Raw genomic sequence first — 17253 nt, 5'->3', positions numbered from 1 at the left:
TCTCTCTCTCTCTCTCTCTCTCTCTCTCTCTCTCTCTCTCTCTCTCTCTCTCTCTCTCTCTCTCTCTCCCTTTGACAATCGTGATCCCTCCCCAGGCTGTGTAGTAATGATAGCTATTTGACTGCCATCAGAGGAGCTGGGTAATGGTCTCTAAAGAACCATTTCAGACTCAACCTGGCAGCGCTGGCCTCCCAAAAACATCTGCTTGCCTATCAAGAGGTACCACTGCACCAGACACACTACACACACATAAGCACACTCATGCACACACTCATGCATGGACACGCTGTCACGGTTTTCAGATGCATTGTTTCCTTCTTGTCTCGTGCCTTTGTTATTTGTGTGTGTGTCTGTGTCGCGTGGGTTGGGCGTGGCCCAAACAATCCTGTTCATTCATTCAATCTCTAATCAGCTCGGCGCCAGCTGCAACTCATCTCCATAGCCTATTTATACTCACCGGTTTCTTTTCTCCACTGTCAGATCGTTGTCGATGTCTAGATGTCTGGTGTTCCTCGTCTGTGATCGTGTGGTGTTGTTCGAGTTTCCTGTTACCTGTTCCAGTTCGTGTTCACGTCGGATTCATCATCATCATCATCACATCACCCTGCACCAGCTCTTCTCTCTGTGTTTGGCCATCGAGGTCCCTGCGCTGCCCACCCACCTGTGTTGTTTGTTGCCTCTGTTCGGCTTGTCTCAAATAAAGAGTTGACTGCACCTGCTTTTGCTTCCTCGTTATTCCAGTATGACACACGCACAGTACTGTGTTGGGTAGAGTCATGCCCGACTTAGGTAATGGACCACGGGAATACTTGTGAGCTGAATACCAACAAAAATAAAAGACGTGGTAATAGTGTTGTTGTGGTTAGGGTAGGGACTGGGGGCTGAAATAATACTAATATCAGACTCCTCTTGTAATTAAATGTATAAATGATACTGAGGGGCGGCCCCAAACAATGACTTCACGGTAGTAGAAATCAGACAGGCAATGTGTATGTATAATTTATCTTTAATAAGTTATGTACTTCCTGTTCATGTTGTTTAACTTTAGACGATGGTTCTCTACTGCAGTATGATTTCCCAAAATGCAAACTAGGTTGCATTTTATTTCCCTGATTGTGGTTAATTCTTGAAAGATTTTAGGCTTCCTCATGGACACCAGGGACCTTGTAGAAAATAAAACCAGACATTTCCATGTTGATTGGTGTAAAATATTGCAGATTATATTACAGAGGTAAACTTTTCTTGTGATATTTTGCACCGTCTCTGGTAAATTTCTGCTACTCTGCCTCCCTCTGGTGGCACATTCCAGTACGTTCTTTTCATTCAGAAAGTTTTCCATGGGTAGGTAATGTGAAACATGGCCTTTCCATATTAGCCATATTGTTAACAATTCATTAGTTTTTTTCTTCCACAGAAATGACCAAGTTCATATATCTGGAGACCTCCTATATATTCAACCATAATTCATACATTAATTCAAATGTCGGTGATTAAATGGGAGTAGCTTCTCCGCTACTGTATTTGTAGTCAGTTGAATTGACCTGGCTCACAGGTCATGATAGCTTTTCTCTTTGAAAGAGCAAAGCTCCAAACTGTCAGTCAGGCTGTTGAAGGGATTACTTGCAATTGACAAGCTCTCAGCCCATTGAAGAAAGCCGAAGAGAGATTTGGTTATGGCGACAAGGTCAAATATGCTTCCCACCATTTCTGATTTTTGATAATATAGAAACACTTATTTTGTGTGTTAATTCAGCTTTTTTTCTGAACCTAATTGGACATTATTTTTGTCTCAGTCTTTGTTGTGAGATTTCTCCAAGGTGTCAAACAATGGTTTACAAGTACTCAACTGACAGCACATCTGTTGTGCTGTACTGGATTTTGTAGTTACATCTTTAGCTACACACTGTAACATCTCAAACATGACATATGCAATTTATTGTACATTGCTTTGTTATCAAAGCTTCTGGCGACAATGTAAAAGTGTAAATAATATTGTAAGGTTCATAGTGCATGTCTCAGGTTAACATCTCTGCTTAGAGGATCTTGAACAAATGTAAACAAAGGATAGATTTGCCAAAGCCAATAACGGTTAATGAACGTCTTATTGTTCCTATGCTTGGATGAGTGTGTATATGTGTGTGTGTGGTTCAGGCTTACTTGTCCCATACGCGGTCAGTCACCGACAGATGGAAGGTTCTGTGTCCAAGACGCGCCCAAGGAGAGGAGGAGGGGTTTGGGGCTGCTATGGATTAGATTGGTCTAATAAAAGAGTTGGATCATTGAAAGGCAGATTAGGGGCCTGTGGTGGAGACTGTTTTTCGAACAAACATGCTTGGGATTTGAAATGGATCGACAATATGTGTAGCATTACGCAAACATGAGGCAACACAGCCAGTGAAATGCTAAGCAAACCACTTATGTGACTGGAAAAGAGCTGGAGAGATGTTTTCAGTCACAGTGAATTGGTCTTCAATGGCTACATGTCAGTAATATTTGAATAAGCATCTGTTTATTACCTCCACCTACACTCACGCACCCATATGCACATTGGTGTAATAAAGATGACCAACCGAGCTCGGAATCAGAGAAGTCATGTAACTGTATCCTGAGTGTGCACTGGAAAGCCGATCCCCCTCTCAGGCCACTACCACTGGTGCTGGGGGAGGGCTCTGGTTACCCAGCTTTGTGTCAAAGCGCCATCAGCAAAGAGTTAGAGACTGGGGAGGAGGACAAAGGCAGGAGCACTATAGAACGGGTGGATTACTGGGCCTCCATAAAGGGTCTCTAGTGTAAGAATACGTCCAATATAGCAAAAGAGGAGAAAGGACGTATAAAAAGAAACATTAGAGGATAGGACAACTGGTGAAAGGGAGATAGAAAAGGTGTCGAAGTACACCCGAAAAGCTGCACTGTACTTCATGTGCCGTTTGTTGACAAGCTGGCCTTACATCTTAGTGGGCACCTTGCACACCAACATGCTTCTATTTCTCAAGGTCTCGGAGGAGAATGATGTGTCTTTTTAATGGATGCACATGTCTTAAGGATGTGACTGAGGTAAAAATACTTAGAAGAGGACAAGGAGGAGACAAACCAATCAGATGTCAGACTGAAGGACTGAGATGACTAAGGCATCGAGAAGAAGTAAAACCGTGTGACTCGGTCTTGAGCAGCATCTCTTTAAGAGATCAGTAGTCCCACAATCTCAAAGGCAGCCAATGAAGAGGACAAGAGATGCAGGTGAATTGAGAAGGAAAGGGAATGAGAAAGAAAGCGGGTGAAAGAGGTGCAGAGGAAAAGGAACCGTTGGGATCAGGGTGACGTCAGCAGCTCTCTGGATTGAGGTGTTGAGTCCTCCTGATTATAATCTGATCTGATTAGGAAACACAGGGAAAAAATCTCCAGAGCCTCTGCAAGCTCTCCGGGGAGCAAGACGTTGTTTTTACCGAGCGGGGAGGCCAGGACCAGGGACAAAACTAGAAGAGGAACTTAGGCCTAACAAAGAAAGTTAAGGCCTGTATCTGAAGAGAGTAGGCTACACTAAGGAGTCTATAGTGAAGTGGACTTCACTTTACTCTTCCCCAATAAGAAGCAAATTAATCAGGACACATAGGAGAGCTAACTTTGTAAGACTACAGGCTGATCAGCTTCTTCTCTGGACTTTCAACACTCTCTGGCTTCCATCTGGGTTGTAAGCCAGGATGCCCTCCAATGGCAGTAAAGCCCTCAAGCTACAATTCGGGCTTATTAATCATGAGAATCGCTATTTAACAGCGGAGGCCTTCGGCTTCAAGATGAATGCTTCAGCTCCAAGTCTCAAGAAGAAGCAGATCTGGACTCTAGAGCATGATGAGCAGGATGGTCAGGTGGTTTACTTGCGCAGTCACCTGGGTCGCTACCTGGCTTCCGACAAAGATGGCAAGGTGAGCTGTGAGGCTGAGACCAAAGAGAGCGACTGCCGCTTTCTGATTGTGGCACAGTCAGACGGCCGCTGGGCCCTGCAGTCCGAGCCATATCTGCGCTTCTTTGGAGGTTCGGAGGACTACCTGTCCTGCTTCGCTCAGACCATTGGCGAGGCAGAACTATGGGCCATGCACTTGGCCCTGCACCCACAGGCAAATCTGCTCAGTGTGGCCCGCAAACGCTATGCCCACCTAGCGTCTCCAGAGGGAGAGATTGCTGTGGACAGCAACATCCCCTGGGGTGTGGATGCTCTTCTAACTCTTGTGTACATGGACGGCAAATATTGTCTAAAGACCAGTGACAGCCGTTTCCTGAGCAACGACGGAAAACTGTCCTCTGAAAATGGCCGTGGGACAGGCTACACCTTGGAACTGAAATCAGGCAAATTGGCCTTCAAGGACTGTGAGGGGAAGTACTTGACCCCCATGGGGCCCACTGGAACTCTGCGCTCTGGACGCTGCTCCAAACCTGGCAAAGACGAGTTGTTTGATCTCGAGGAAAGCCATCCGCAAGTGGTGTTTCAGGCCGCCAACAACAGATTTGTCTCCATCCGACAAGGTATGTGGTGCTGGTTGAATTTCTATTGACATTTCCCTACAGGAGGACCACATGCTGCTGAAATCATCAGTGGCCAGCCTCATTTGTCTGCTGTAGAATCTAGTGAATACAATCTTTAAAATATTGTAAAAGTTAATTAAATAACAGTTTACCGTAAAATATCATTATATACTTACCCTTATGTTGTTTCTAAATATGTGTGACTTTTTTATACTGTGAAACACTAAGATATTTTGTCTCAGTGTTTTTGTCTGTAAAATGAAAATCAGTGGGGTCTAATGTTATATTGGACCAAACTGGCATTTGTTGTATGGACAAAAACAGAATATTCAAAATATCATATTTGTATGTTCTGCAGAAGAAAGCAAGTCATACAGATTTGGAATGGCTTGAGAGTAATAAAATGATGGCAGATTAAATTTTTTTTTTGGGGTGAATTATTCCTTTAAAGAGATTCAAGGGAACTATCAATATACTGTAAGGTTTGTCCCTCTCCCTTAGCACTCGACTTGTGTAACAGATGTGAGTCCTCATTACAACTATTAAGTACTTTTAATACCTCTTGGGTAACCAGATATAGAAAGCTAGAGTATGGAGTGCAGGCATGTAAATGTCAATTGTAGATTCAGTGAAAAATTAAATTTTCAGATTGAACAACTTGATTTTAGCATTCTGAGCATAACTTGTACTGTTGTGCTATCAGTCTTGCTCCCCATTAGTGTTTTATATGCAAGCATACCAATGCATGAAAATAAATTGCATGCAAAATTGCAGCTGGATGGCAAACTATGCACACATAGTCAAATCTATGGAAACTAGCCTGGAGAGCAGGTGAACACTGAGTCACACCCATGAGCGTGACCTCACAGAAATAATATATGGCAGCTGTCTTTTCAGCTGAGTTGGCCAATATTAATCTGCCAGACATAGCCGATTTTTATTCTCTGGCCATGTGCTCTGCTAACAAACACACTGCATAATTGTAGTTTCCTGTCTTGACTGAGCAACTAAGTTCTGTAATGTAAATCTTGCATGCTGGAACATTATCCATTATCTCCAGTGCAGAGCTCTTGGTAAGCATTTTGAGCCACCTGCAATAGATAAATTACTGGAGAAACTGAATGGCTTTGAATATCCACAATAGTAAGCTGGGTCAGTAACATATCCTGTCCCCTCCAGTACACTCATCCATCTCTCTCTCTCTCTCTCTTTTGGTCTTACACTCTTTCTCATTCTCACAGATACACACAGACATACGCATATTTTTCACAGAGTGATATACTTTTAGCCAGTGCTTTTATATAACAAAATAGGACCAAGATGCTCTGATATAAGCACATGCACGCATGCACACACTAGTGGCGAGGTGTGATAAATAATTGAGTGGACAGGGGCATTTCAATGATGGTGGAGTCTGCTTTCAGAAACACAAGCCTTCCGCCGCATTTCTTTATCTATGGACCATGCAATGTGCTGGTCTACAATGGGGACACACAAATCAGAGAGTCCTTCAGGAGCAGTTGGGTTCTGCCCGACAGGGGGAAAAACCAATGGGGGGAAAGGGACAATGGAGTGTGAAAGTATACAGCAGAAAGGAGAACAAGACAGGCAGGAGGAAGAAATATCAGGCACAAAATCACAATGAATAGACACATAATGCATTATGGGTGTGGACAGGTGAACGGTATTGCTTTTTTGTCATTGTAAAAAGATCATAAATCAAAGACTTTAGCAGCAGTTCCCTGGGGAGGACATGATGTTGTATTGTCAGTTTAGTTTACCCATGGGATAGAGTTATTTAATGCCATCCGAAAAGTTTGTGGTAGCAAAGCATGTGCACCAGGAGCCAATTGAGAGCACAAAGAAAATGATTTACTTTTAGCTAAAGAGGTTACAAGGCAGCTATTATAAATTGTGAGGTCTGAAATGTTAGCATCTGAAGCCATAGCTAAAATCTCTGGATTGTAATCAAAATTAAGAGGTGAGATATTTGAGTCACACATTATAACTCTTATTGAGTCCTACAGTGCGTTTCCCTTGCTTCAAATGGTTCAGTGTCGATTCAACATTAAGAAACATGAAGTATCAACATATTGGCAAAAAAAAAACCCATTTCATTATGGGTGAAAAAAGACAAGGAAAATGACACAGGCCAGATGGAACATTTGTTCTTAATGAACAAGAAGCATCTTTCCCCATCTATTGCACATTCATTCTGTGCAAAAAGCAATTAGGTAAAGTGATTCTGCTAATGGATGAAGCAGTTCATTTCTTTTAGAGAGTCTCTACATGATGAAGGGAACCAGAGATGACTTCAGACAGGACTGCCAATCAGCTCTGCAGGTCTGACGTTCATTAAGCCCCAGGCCTCTCGCCCTGGGACACAACACAAACTCACAGATGATCTTTTAATCAATAATGAGTAGTGACACTGCACAGCAGTTTTTCAGAAATATCACTATTATTAGCCAAGATATGATGTTTATCACTTTAGTTTGGTTGTGGTGTACTTTTATGCAGTAGCTCCATGCATGTTGTGTGGCTTTCATTCTTGAGTTGGAAAGATGGCATGCACTCAGGCGGGCGGATCTGTTACCATGTTCTTCATCACCTCCACAGTGTTCCCTGGAGCATTCTAATCCGGTCCGGAAGGTGAAAAGAAGATGAGCACAAAGAGATATTGAGAAAGAAAGAAACTAACAAAATGAAAGACAGTGGATTGTGGCATCACTTTACCATTAAAAATTAATCTCAGAGTGACTGTCTTGGTACATTTGGAGATCACTGCTTTAATGTGGGCCAAATATTTCTAAGTAGACATCTTCACTTGTGTAAGGGTCCAAAAGTCTGGGACCGCTAGTGAAAATGCTTCTTTTTTGTATTTTTATAATTTAATAAAACAAAAATGTCACAACAATTTATAACATCAACAGGACTAAAAGTTGAATCAAAATATTAAAATGAGGTTCAGGATGTTCCTTTTTAGTTTGTCCACTTTCTGCTTTAGTGACAGCAGCACTAGAGCTTTATTATTATATTTATATTATATTTCTTTTTACATTTTTCCAGATTGTCATTGCAGCCACAGACTTTTGAACACCATTATATACTACATGCATGTTAAACCAAAACATGCACCTTTTGTAGTGTTCTCCCATACATCTTTTGTGTTCTCCGATAGGTATTTGACCTGGTACGCATGCAGCGATCTACTTGCCCCAGTTTTGAGAAGGTCCTCTCGCTGTCTCTGGGTACTGTTACATTCCACAGAAATGGATTGGTAAATTGAGAGGGAGCATTCTGTGATGGGAGTGAGGTCATTCGCAGGAGTTCAGGATTGAGCTCAGTAATCACAATGCCGTGGATGAGGAATGATCAACAGAGGAGATAGAGTGTCCTGCCCCAGCTGGCCTCTGTTCTTCTATCTTTGGTGCAAAACTAAAGCAGAGTCAGACGTGAAATTGGAAAATAAAGTGTAACGGGCCACAGAAATGAAAACCGCTGCAGCAGAGTGAGGTTTGATCTGAGAAAAAGAAACATCTGAAGCTGTTTCTTTTTCGTTATCCCTGATTTTGTCTTGATTAGACTTTGTTTTGGCGACTTTGGCTGGTAGTTGTGCTTTGGTTCCAACCAAAACAATACGTTAACACTGTGTGTTCTCATTATTGTCTTAATCATGCGTACCACATGTTCTATCACTTAAAGCCATTAGCAATTGGATTATAGAATCCAATTCCAAAGGACGACCATATAGTGTCTATTGATAAGCCATTATGATTGGTAAAAATCCTATGATTTGTATAAAATCAAAATCATTTTCTCACACAGTCTGTGTGAGAAAAAGTGACAGGCGGAGAGAGAAACACAAGCACACATGGATAGCCTAAATCATATTGCAAAAAAAGAAAATAAAAGAAAAGCATTCCACGGTGGAGTGATCGATGGCCACAGATTCTGCTGATAGGCCTGGTTTCTTTCCCAGCGTGTCTAAGGAGCCCTGCAGAGTCCCGTCGAAACAATGGTATTACTTCAGCCTCCCGACTGGTTTTCCTCGGAACTGGAGGATTGTACATACGCTACTCAAAAAAAGCTGCTTACTGGGCCCTACGGTGCAGCTTTGTGTCTCTTTGCATGCTGAGAATTAGGAGAGGTTGCAGCATGAGAAAGGGAGGGGCAGGAAGGATGGCAGGGTGGAGGGAGAAGGGGGTAAGGTGCAGGATCTGGCCTGTTAAAGGATTAAGAAAATGATCAAGGGATATTTTCGGATACATCCACTTTGAGCCTTAGCCACTACAATCCTTTTAACGCATTTTGCACTATGCCTTCTGTTTTGGTTGAGATCATGTAATTCAATCATTTAGTTGCACTACTACACAAAAGTTTGGACACACTTGACTGAAATTATGTTTGTTCTTTTCATCAAAAGCCTTTGAAGACCTCATACATTAGGTTGAGAAATGCCATCTTTTTATTTATTTATACTTAATTTCTATATTTTTTAAATGTCTATTATCATTTTAAATGAGTTCTATACACATTTAATTAATTTATATGTATTTTTCAGTTTTTTAAAACGGTGGCATGTTAGAACGGTTTCTGAAGGATCATGTGACACTGAAGACACTGAAGAGTAATGATGCTGAAAATTCAGCTTTGCATCACAGGAATAAATTTCATTTTAAAATTTATTCAAATAGAAAACAGTTCTTTCAAATTGTAATAATATTTCACAAAATTACAGTTTTTACTGTATTGTGATCAAATAAATGCAGCTTCGGAGCAGAAAAGACTTATTTTAAAAACATTTAAGTAGTGTGTGTGTGTGTGTGTGTGTGTGTGTGTGTGTCAAGGTGTCTTCATTAATACCCAAGGGTAAATTTGTTTATAGATAGATAGATAGATAGATAGATAGATAGATAGATAGATAGATAGATAGATAGATAGATAGATAGATAGATAGATAGATAGATAGATAGATAGATAGATCTCAAACTTATTAACCTACATTTACAACAAATTTTGAATTGTCTGACCATACTTTTGCCACTTACAAGTAAACAAGTACTCTCATGTACTGTATGACTTGGTCATGTGTTCTGTTTTCAAGATGTTTCTTGAACAAAGCTACAGTATGCGTTACATTTTAGTCTAATGAATGCCATGAAACAATCCCAAGACTAATTGGCATAGAAACCCAGCAGGGTGCAGCGAAGCCTCTGGCCCTGCCAAGGTCGTGGTTTCTGTGCCACGGTTTTATCGGTGCAAGGAGAAAGATATAATCACAAGTGGTTTTGCCCTACTGCACTGAATGATAATTCAGATGCACAGTCAGAAATAAGATGTTTGTTGTTTGCCAATAACAAAATACATGCATGAATATACTTTAGGTAGAGGTTTTTTTTATAGAAACACACAGAGTCTACATGTGTTACTCAACCCAATAGCTTATGATTAATGGCTTGGATATGAAAAATGTTTCAGACCTCAGCCAGTGGTCTTGTTGTGTAAATGTTAATGTTACAAATAATACAGTGATTTGGAATGGATCTGTCATTGTGACTAATTGAGTAAACCTCCTCATTTCAAAACAACAGTAATCTTGTATTGATATAAAGGATGTTTATAGACAGCGGAGTGACATGTTTGGGCTCCATTAACTATAAATGTGAGTCTTAAATAAACATGGTCCGTTGTAGACATTGCGCCAGAACAGGACTCAGAATCAGGTTGATGCCTGTCGTGCGTGGCAGTGAAGTTAATCATGCTGGTGCTTTGTCTCACTTCAGGATTCCAAACTGGGGGAAAGTTCAGGACAAACACATGCTATCTCGGTTAAGCTGATACATTTGAAATGTACTTAGAAAAGCATGCGGTTCATAATGTTCTAATATTCAAAGTCTGAATACTTCTATTTAGGTAAAAGTCAGCAGTTTTAAGTAAACTTAAAGTTTATTATTTTTAATATATGACTATATAAAAAAAAAGAATATATATATATATATATATATATATATATATATATATATATATATATATATATATATATATATATATATATATATATATATATACATACTGTATATATATATATAGAGAGAGAGAGAGAGAGAGAGAGTTGTGGTCAGAATTAATGGCACCCCTGGTAAATATGATCAAAAATGGCTGTAAAAAATAAATCTGCATGGTTTATCCTTTTGATCTTTCATTAAAAAATTTAGCAAAAAATCTAACCTTTCATTGAAGTAAAAGAATTTAAAGTGTGGGGGGGGGGAAATCACATTATGAAATAAATGCTTTTCTGCAAATAAAACTGGCCATAATTATTGGCTCCATCTTATTAAATACTTTTTGGAATCTCCTTTTGCCAAGATAACAGCTCTGAGTCTTCTCCTATAATGCCTCATGAGTTTGGAGAACACCTGACAAGAGATCAGAGACCGTTCCTGTCGGCGCCGATGGCCTTGTGGTCAGCGCACCGACATGCACCATTGTGCTCGGGCGGCCTGAGTTCGAGTCCCGGCTCGTGGACCTTTCCCGATCCCATCCCCCGTCTCTCTCCCACCTCACTTCCTGTCAACTCTCTACTGTCCTGTCCCAATAAAAGGCAAAAATCACTAAAAAAAAACAATATAAAAAAAAAAGAGAGACCATTCCTCCATACAGAATCTCTCCAGATCGTTCAGATTCACAAGTTCATGTTGGTGCTTCTTCTCTTTAGTTCACCCCAATCATTTTATATAGGGATTCAGTTTAGGGGACTGGGATGGTCATGACAGAAGCTTCATTTTGTGGTCAGTTACCCATTTTTGTGTTGATTTTGATGTTTGTTTTGGACCGTTGTCCTGATGGAAGATCCAACCACGGCCCATTATAAGATTTCTAGCAGAGGCAGACAGGTTTTGATTTTTTATCTGTTGGTATTTGCTAGAATCCATAATACCTAATCTATCTGAACTAGATGTCCAGGACCTCCAGCATAAAAATAGGTCCACAACATATAAGATCCAGCAGTATATTTAACCGTAGGCATGGGGTACTTGTTATCCCTGTTTGCAACAAACCCATCTGGTGGGTTTGCTGCCAAAAAGCCCTTTTTTAGTTTGATCTGACCACAGAACCAGGTCCCTTTTGAATATGCTGGAGTTTGTTTTTGGATGAGCGAGGAGGATTTTTTTAAAAAAACCTCCTAAACAACATGTGGGGATGTAAGGGTTGTTTGATATATTTTTTTAGGCTTTCTGACCCCAAGACTCAAGTAATCTCTGCAATTCTCCATCTGTGATCCTTGGAGAGTCTTTGGCTACTCAGACTTTCCTCCTCACCATGCATTAAGACAATATAGACACCTGTCCTCTTCCTGGTAGATTCATAACATCATCTGGAACTTCTTAATTTTTGCCCTGATGGTCAAAATGGGGATTTTCAATTCTTTAGCTATTTTCTTACAGCCACTTTCTATTTTGTGATGCTCAACAATCTTTTTCTGCACATCAGAACTATATTCTTTGGTTTTACTCATTGTGATGGATGATTCAGGGGATTTGGCCTTTGTGTTTCCTCATATTTAAACAAGAAAGAAGTGAAACAAGAAGTCATAGCTAGACAATTTCATGTTCCTAGTCACCCTGGTGTGCTAAAAAAAAAAAGGTAAATATTAATGGGAATATACTTCAGAGATATTTTACTCGTACAAATTTCTAGGGCTGCCAATAATTGTGGACAACTTGTTTTGGAGAAGAACATTTATTTCATAGTGTGATTATCATGTGACTGGAGAAATGATGCTGTAAATTCAGCTTTGCCATCACAGGATTCTATCACATTTTAAGATATATTAAAATAAAAAACAGTTATTTTAAATTGTAATAATATTTGACAATGCTACTGTTTTTTTCTGTATTTTTATCAAAATGCATCCTTGTTGAACACACTGCTTTCAAAAACAATTTTAAAAATCCTACCGAACCTCAAACATTTGAACAGGAATGTATGTGCATGTAAAAAAATATAAATTGACCTTAAAGGGATACTCCACTTTTTTTGGAAATAGGCTCACTCCCCCAGAGTTAAACAGTTGAGTTTTACCGTTTTCGAATCCATTCAGCCGAACTCCGGGTCTGGCGGTACCACTTTTAGCATAGATCATTGAATCGGACAAGACCAAAATGAGTCTATTTCCAAAAAAAGTGGAGTATCCCTTTAAGGAGCTTTTCAGATATTGTTACAGTTTTACAACCTTAATGAACTTCTAGTAAAAGTGGATCTAAATCATTTAATTGAGACAAGTATTGACTTCTAACATGTCAAATAAGTAAGAATGCTAATATGTTTTAGGCACAATTTCAGACTTTATTCTAAACATTTTCTGAATAAGCAAAAATGTGCAGTTCTCCCATTTTAAATTAAAAACAAGTTGTGTTTGTCTTATGTGCTTCAACAGGAGTGAGTGTCTCAGCCAATCAGGACGATGAGACGGACATGGAGACGTTTCAAATGGAAATTGATAAAGACACAAGAAAGTGTAAATTCAGAACTAATGAAGGGAATTACTGGACGCTTGTCGCTCATGGAGGCATCCAGTCAACAGCTACTGAAGCGTAAGATTTAGCTTTACTTTCAGACTTTCTGCTATTAATTCTCTTTCACTTATGAGCTATGCAAAAATTATATTATGTAACCATTGGCAAATGCATCCAAAACACAGTAACAGTGAAGCCATCTCATTTTCTCCTGCGTTCTGTGGGTGTACATGTTATTGAACATTACGACATTATACATTATAAACACTAATACGTACAATCTCCCACTGTGTGCAGCGGTGCCAACACCATGTTTGACATAGTGTGGCTCGGTCGACGGGTGGCACTGCGAGCCAGCAATGGAAAATACGTATGCACTAAGAAAAACGGCCAGCTTTCTGCAGTCAGTGACTCTGTGGGTGAGTTCATACATGATGCTACCCACAAAAAAAAAAAAAAATAATTCAAATAAAAAGTTATTTGAAATACGTATACCACCCTGTTTTTTCCTCCAGGTGAGGATGAGCAGTTGATTCTGAAGCTGATCAATAGGCCTATTCTGATCCTGAGGGGAGAGAATGGTTATGTATGCCACCACAAAAACTCTAATACACTGGACGCCAATCGTTCAGTGTATGACATATTTACACTGCAGTTCAATGATGGCGCATACCAGATTAAAGGTGAGTTTTACTTCAGCCACATTTTCAATTGTTTGTATTCTGTATTTCCTGTAATAGATAGCAGCTTTCTGGAAAGCAAATAACAGCTTTTATTTCCTGGAAATTGATTTAAAGGCAAAAAGAGCTTCTGGCAATGACTTCTATTAATTGTAATCAGTGTCAGAAATGTAAAAGCATTTTTAATTAACCAGCTGGAATTGATTACCTTTAAAAAAGCATACAGTATTTTCTTAAAACCATAAAACTAGAATACAATATTGTGAAATATACAAAATCTAAGACAAAAAGAGGAATGCACCATTCAACATTTAACTGTCAGTGTCCTGGTGACGGGACATTGTGTTACCGTAGAGTGCTGCAGGGATGATGTATTTTTGTAGGCCAAGTTGCATCACACTGGTTCCCTCAACAAAAACCCAACAGGATTTTTCCATTGGCTTTTGGATTATGGCAGAAAATAAGGTCTGAGACTAACAAAAGCTCATTATTGGTACATGTTTTGTTCGTCATGATAATCTTCACAAATAAACACAACTTTAATGAATTTTTAAGCTTTTCGGCAGGTTTGTGTTTATAACCAAACTACACCATGGTCACATCATCACATGACTTAATTTTCCCTGAAAGTTCAAGTTATAATAGTTTGCTAGAGCACGATTCACGACTATAAACACAGCAAGGCTGTGAAAGTGGAGTAGTGAGTAGAGGAGATAACCTGTTCAGCTTGATGACATTTAATGTCCCAACAACCTCTGTAGTCCCATTTAGCAACCAGCTTTCAGGACAAGTAAAAGCTTTTTAAAAACATCACAAGAGGGTATTACTGATTTATATTGTAAAATAAAGTGAAAATATCTTGAGCTTGTGTTCAACATGGACCTTATTTCAAACATTTAACCAAACACCTGTTCAAAGAACAGGACGACCACTTCAGGATGATGGAAGCGGAAGTTCTAAAATGCTAATTCATTTCTGGGTTTTGGCCTATAAAATACACCCCCCCCCCCCCCCTAAAAACGTTTAGCAGGCTCCTCCCCCTAGAGGACAGTCTCATGTTTCAAATTGTACAAACTCTTTTTCAAATCTTTTTCTAATCTTGACAAAAGACATATCTTTGGTAAGGTCTGAGACTTAAGGTTCCATACTTGGCCACTGTTTTGTGACAGAAGTGACATTGTGACAGAAAAGTATTAAAGGCACAGTATGTAATTTTCGCCGCTAGAGGTCGCATATTCAAAACAATAACAAAGGCGTAGCTTGATGAAGCTGTGAAAGAGCGTGGAACGATGGGAGTTGTCGTCTTCACCTTCACTGCCGATGGAAATCAGTCCGACGGGAATCACAATCATGTTCATGGATGAGGTAATGAAATAAAGTTTTATAATCGTTACGTTTGATCACATGATTTGTCGAATTAAATGGTGGGGTAACGCAGCGCAGCTTTACTTGTTCAAAACAATCAAGTACATTTGAACATACCCACAGCATTTGCAAAAAGGCTGACTGACTATTTAACACATAATGTTTAATTACACTGCCATAGACTTGTCCACCAGACTTGTTAAACCTGAGCTCTCTCCATCTTGGAAATGCAAGACCGATATTGATCCTCGCTTTATTTCTCCTCTTGTCCAAAACTCTTATTGGGTCAGTTGATTCACTTTATCAGGCGACAGAACCTGCTGCAAACAATAACGAATAATTGTGGTCCATGACAACTGTGTGAAACAACAACAGAGTGTCGTGCTAGATGCTAAAACTACTACTTCCCCATTTTTTTAATGAGACTGAAAAAGAGTGTTGAGAAAAACTGTGTTGAGACTGTGTTGAGATGGTTTCTACGGCAGTAAAAACTGAAATCGAGGATAACACGGACATGACGCCATTGACACAAATTTAAACATTTGTTGGAAATTGGATAATGGATAATTTTGGATAATTTAAGTACAAAAGTGCACAAAATATATAAAACTGTTCTAGTGGTTTTGGGATATTTTGTTGCAAAAATCTTACATATTGTGCCTTTAATTTGACAGGAGAAAACATTAAAAAATCAATGGAATGTGGGTGAGAGAGTAGTGACAAAATCTTACAGGAACCTACATTTTAGTGATATCAACTTGGTTTGATTTTCTTGCAATTAGAATAAAAGTTATTTTGTAAAATATGTATTTTGTATCAAATCAATTTTTTTTTAGTTCAGTACATTTGCTTTGCAGTAAACTGAAGCTTTTTTTTCCATACTTTTATTTCTGCAATAATCTGCTGAGTGTATTTTTTAACCTTAGCTCTTTATTCCAAAGCATTCATGAAATACAGTTCACGAAGTTCAGATGCATTTGTGCATTTTCACGTCTATGCTCAAAATGGAGGGTGACAGTTAACAGGTTTTAAATATGTAAATAATATTTAAATATAATTTGTATCACTTTTGCATTTTTTGTCATGTGCTTATGAACACAGAATTAACCAGGGTTCAAGTCATTTATTAAATGAAGCTGACCAGTATTGTTTTCCTACAGGTGCTGGTGGAAAATTCTGGTATGTGTCCAGCAGTGGTTTGGTGTGCTCTGATGGAGACACACCTGAAGATTTCTGCTTTGAGTTCTTAGAGCATGGACGGATAGCTATGAGGAACAAAAACGGCAAATACCTGCGAGGAGACCAAGGAGGCAATCTGAAAGGAGACGGAGAGAATGCAGACAGCTCTTCCCTCTGGGAATACTGACACCATGTGGACATTTAAGGAACTGTCATTCACCTGTGTTAAACTCTTGGATTTACAGATGTGAGAAAATAAATTGGTACAGTTTAATGGCCGGACATCTGTTTCCCATCAATCAGCATTTAATGTAGAGTCAGTATTCAGTATTACGCATGTATTCATTACCGTTTCTGATTTATAGTCCTATACAAAATGAGCCTTTAGAAGAATACAAACATGACAAAAACCTTTATCATTATCATTATCAGCTCACTATTGCACTGTTATGAAAACTGTGTGAGGTAATAATCATGCATAAGTCTTGCATAGCATGCTATTATTTTGGCAAATCGCTTCTAACATATCTGATCGTTTGCGAATTGACACATGGAAATTCATTATTGCTGTTTTTCTTTATTACTATTTTTTAAACCCTTTATCTTGTTTTTCATGCTATTATTTGTTACCATGTCGATGTCTCTCAGCTCCAGTGAAGCTTATTTTATTCTCTACTGCAGTGTTTGTATTATATGGACATATATGGGCATACAAATCATAGAAATAGGCTTGGCAAATGAACTTAAGCTTACATGGCAACTGACAGGAAAGCCAGCAACCATGGATAGAACAGAATACACAGTAATTACTTCATCTCACCAAAAAGAAATGTACCAGGATTAAATAAATTTTATTCCCTATTGTGATTTATTTGCTTTTTCTTTCTTAAGACCATCTGGAAAGGTTTTACAAATTAAAATCCTGTCTCTTAATTCTGAAGGAATGAATCTCATTTAGCTTACATTTACAGTAACCTGGGTTTACTAAAATA

General features: G+C 39.1%; 1 protein-coding gene across 1 annotated transcript; it reads left to right on the top strand.

The window, feature by feature from the left end:
* The first annotated feature begins 180 nt into the window (after window positions 1-180).
* On the top strand, window positions 181-17199 carry fscn2b (fascin actin-bundling protein 2b, retinal). The gene is made up of 6 exons (XM_079850753.1): window positions 181-219; window positions 2994-4518; window positions 12959-13115; window positions 13335-13456; window positions 13553-13720; window positions 16243-17199. The coding sequence occupies exons 2-6, from the start codon at window positions 3699-3701 to the stop codon at window positions 16446-16448; spliced, it is 1473 nt and encodes a 490-aa protein (XP_079706879.1). The 5' UTR covers window positions 181-219; window positions 2994-3698; the 3' UTR covers window positions 16449-17199.
* The last annotated feature ends 54 nt before the right edge of the window (window positions 17200-17253 follow it).

This window comes from Squalius cephalus (genome assembly GCF_949319135.1).
Source record: "Squalius cephalus genome assembly, chromosome: 19".
Taxonomy (NCBI): Eukaryota; Metazoa; Chordata; class Actinopteri; order Cypriniformes; family Leuciscidae; genus Squalius; species Squalius cephalus.
The sequence above is the reverse complement of the archived record's forward strand: the minus strand, read 5'-3'. Positions and strand labels throughout refer to the sequence as shown.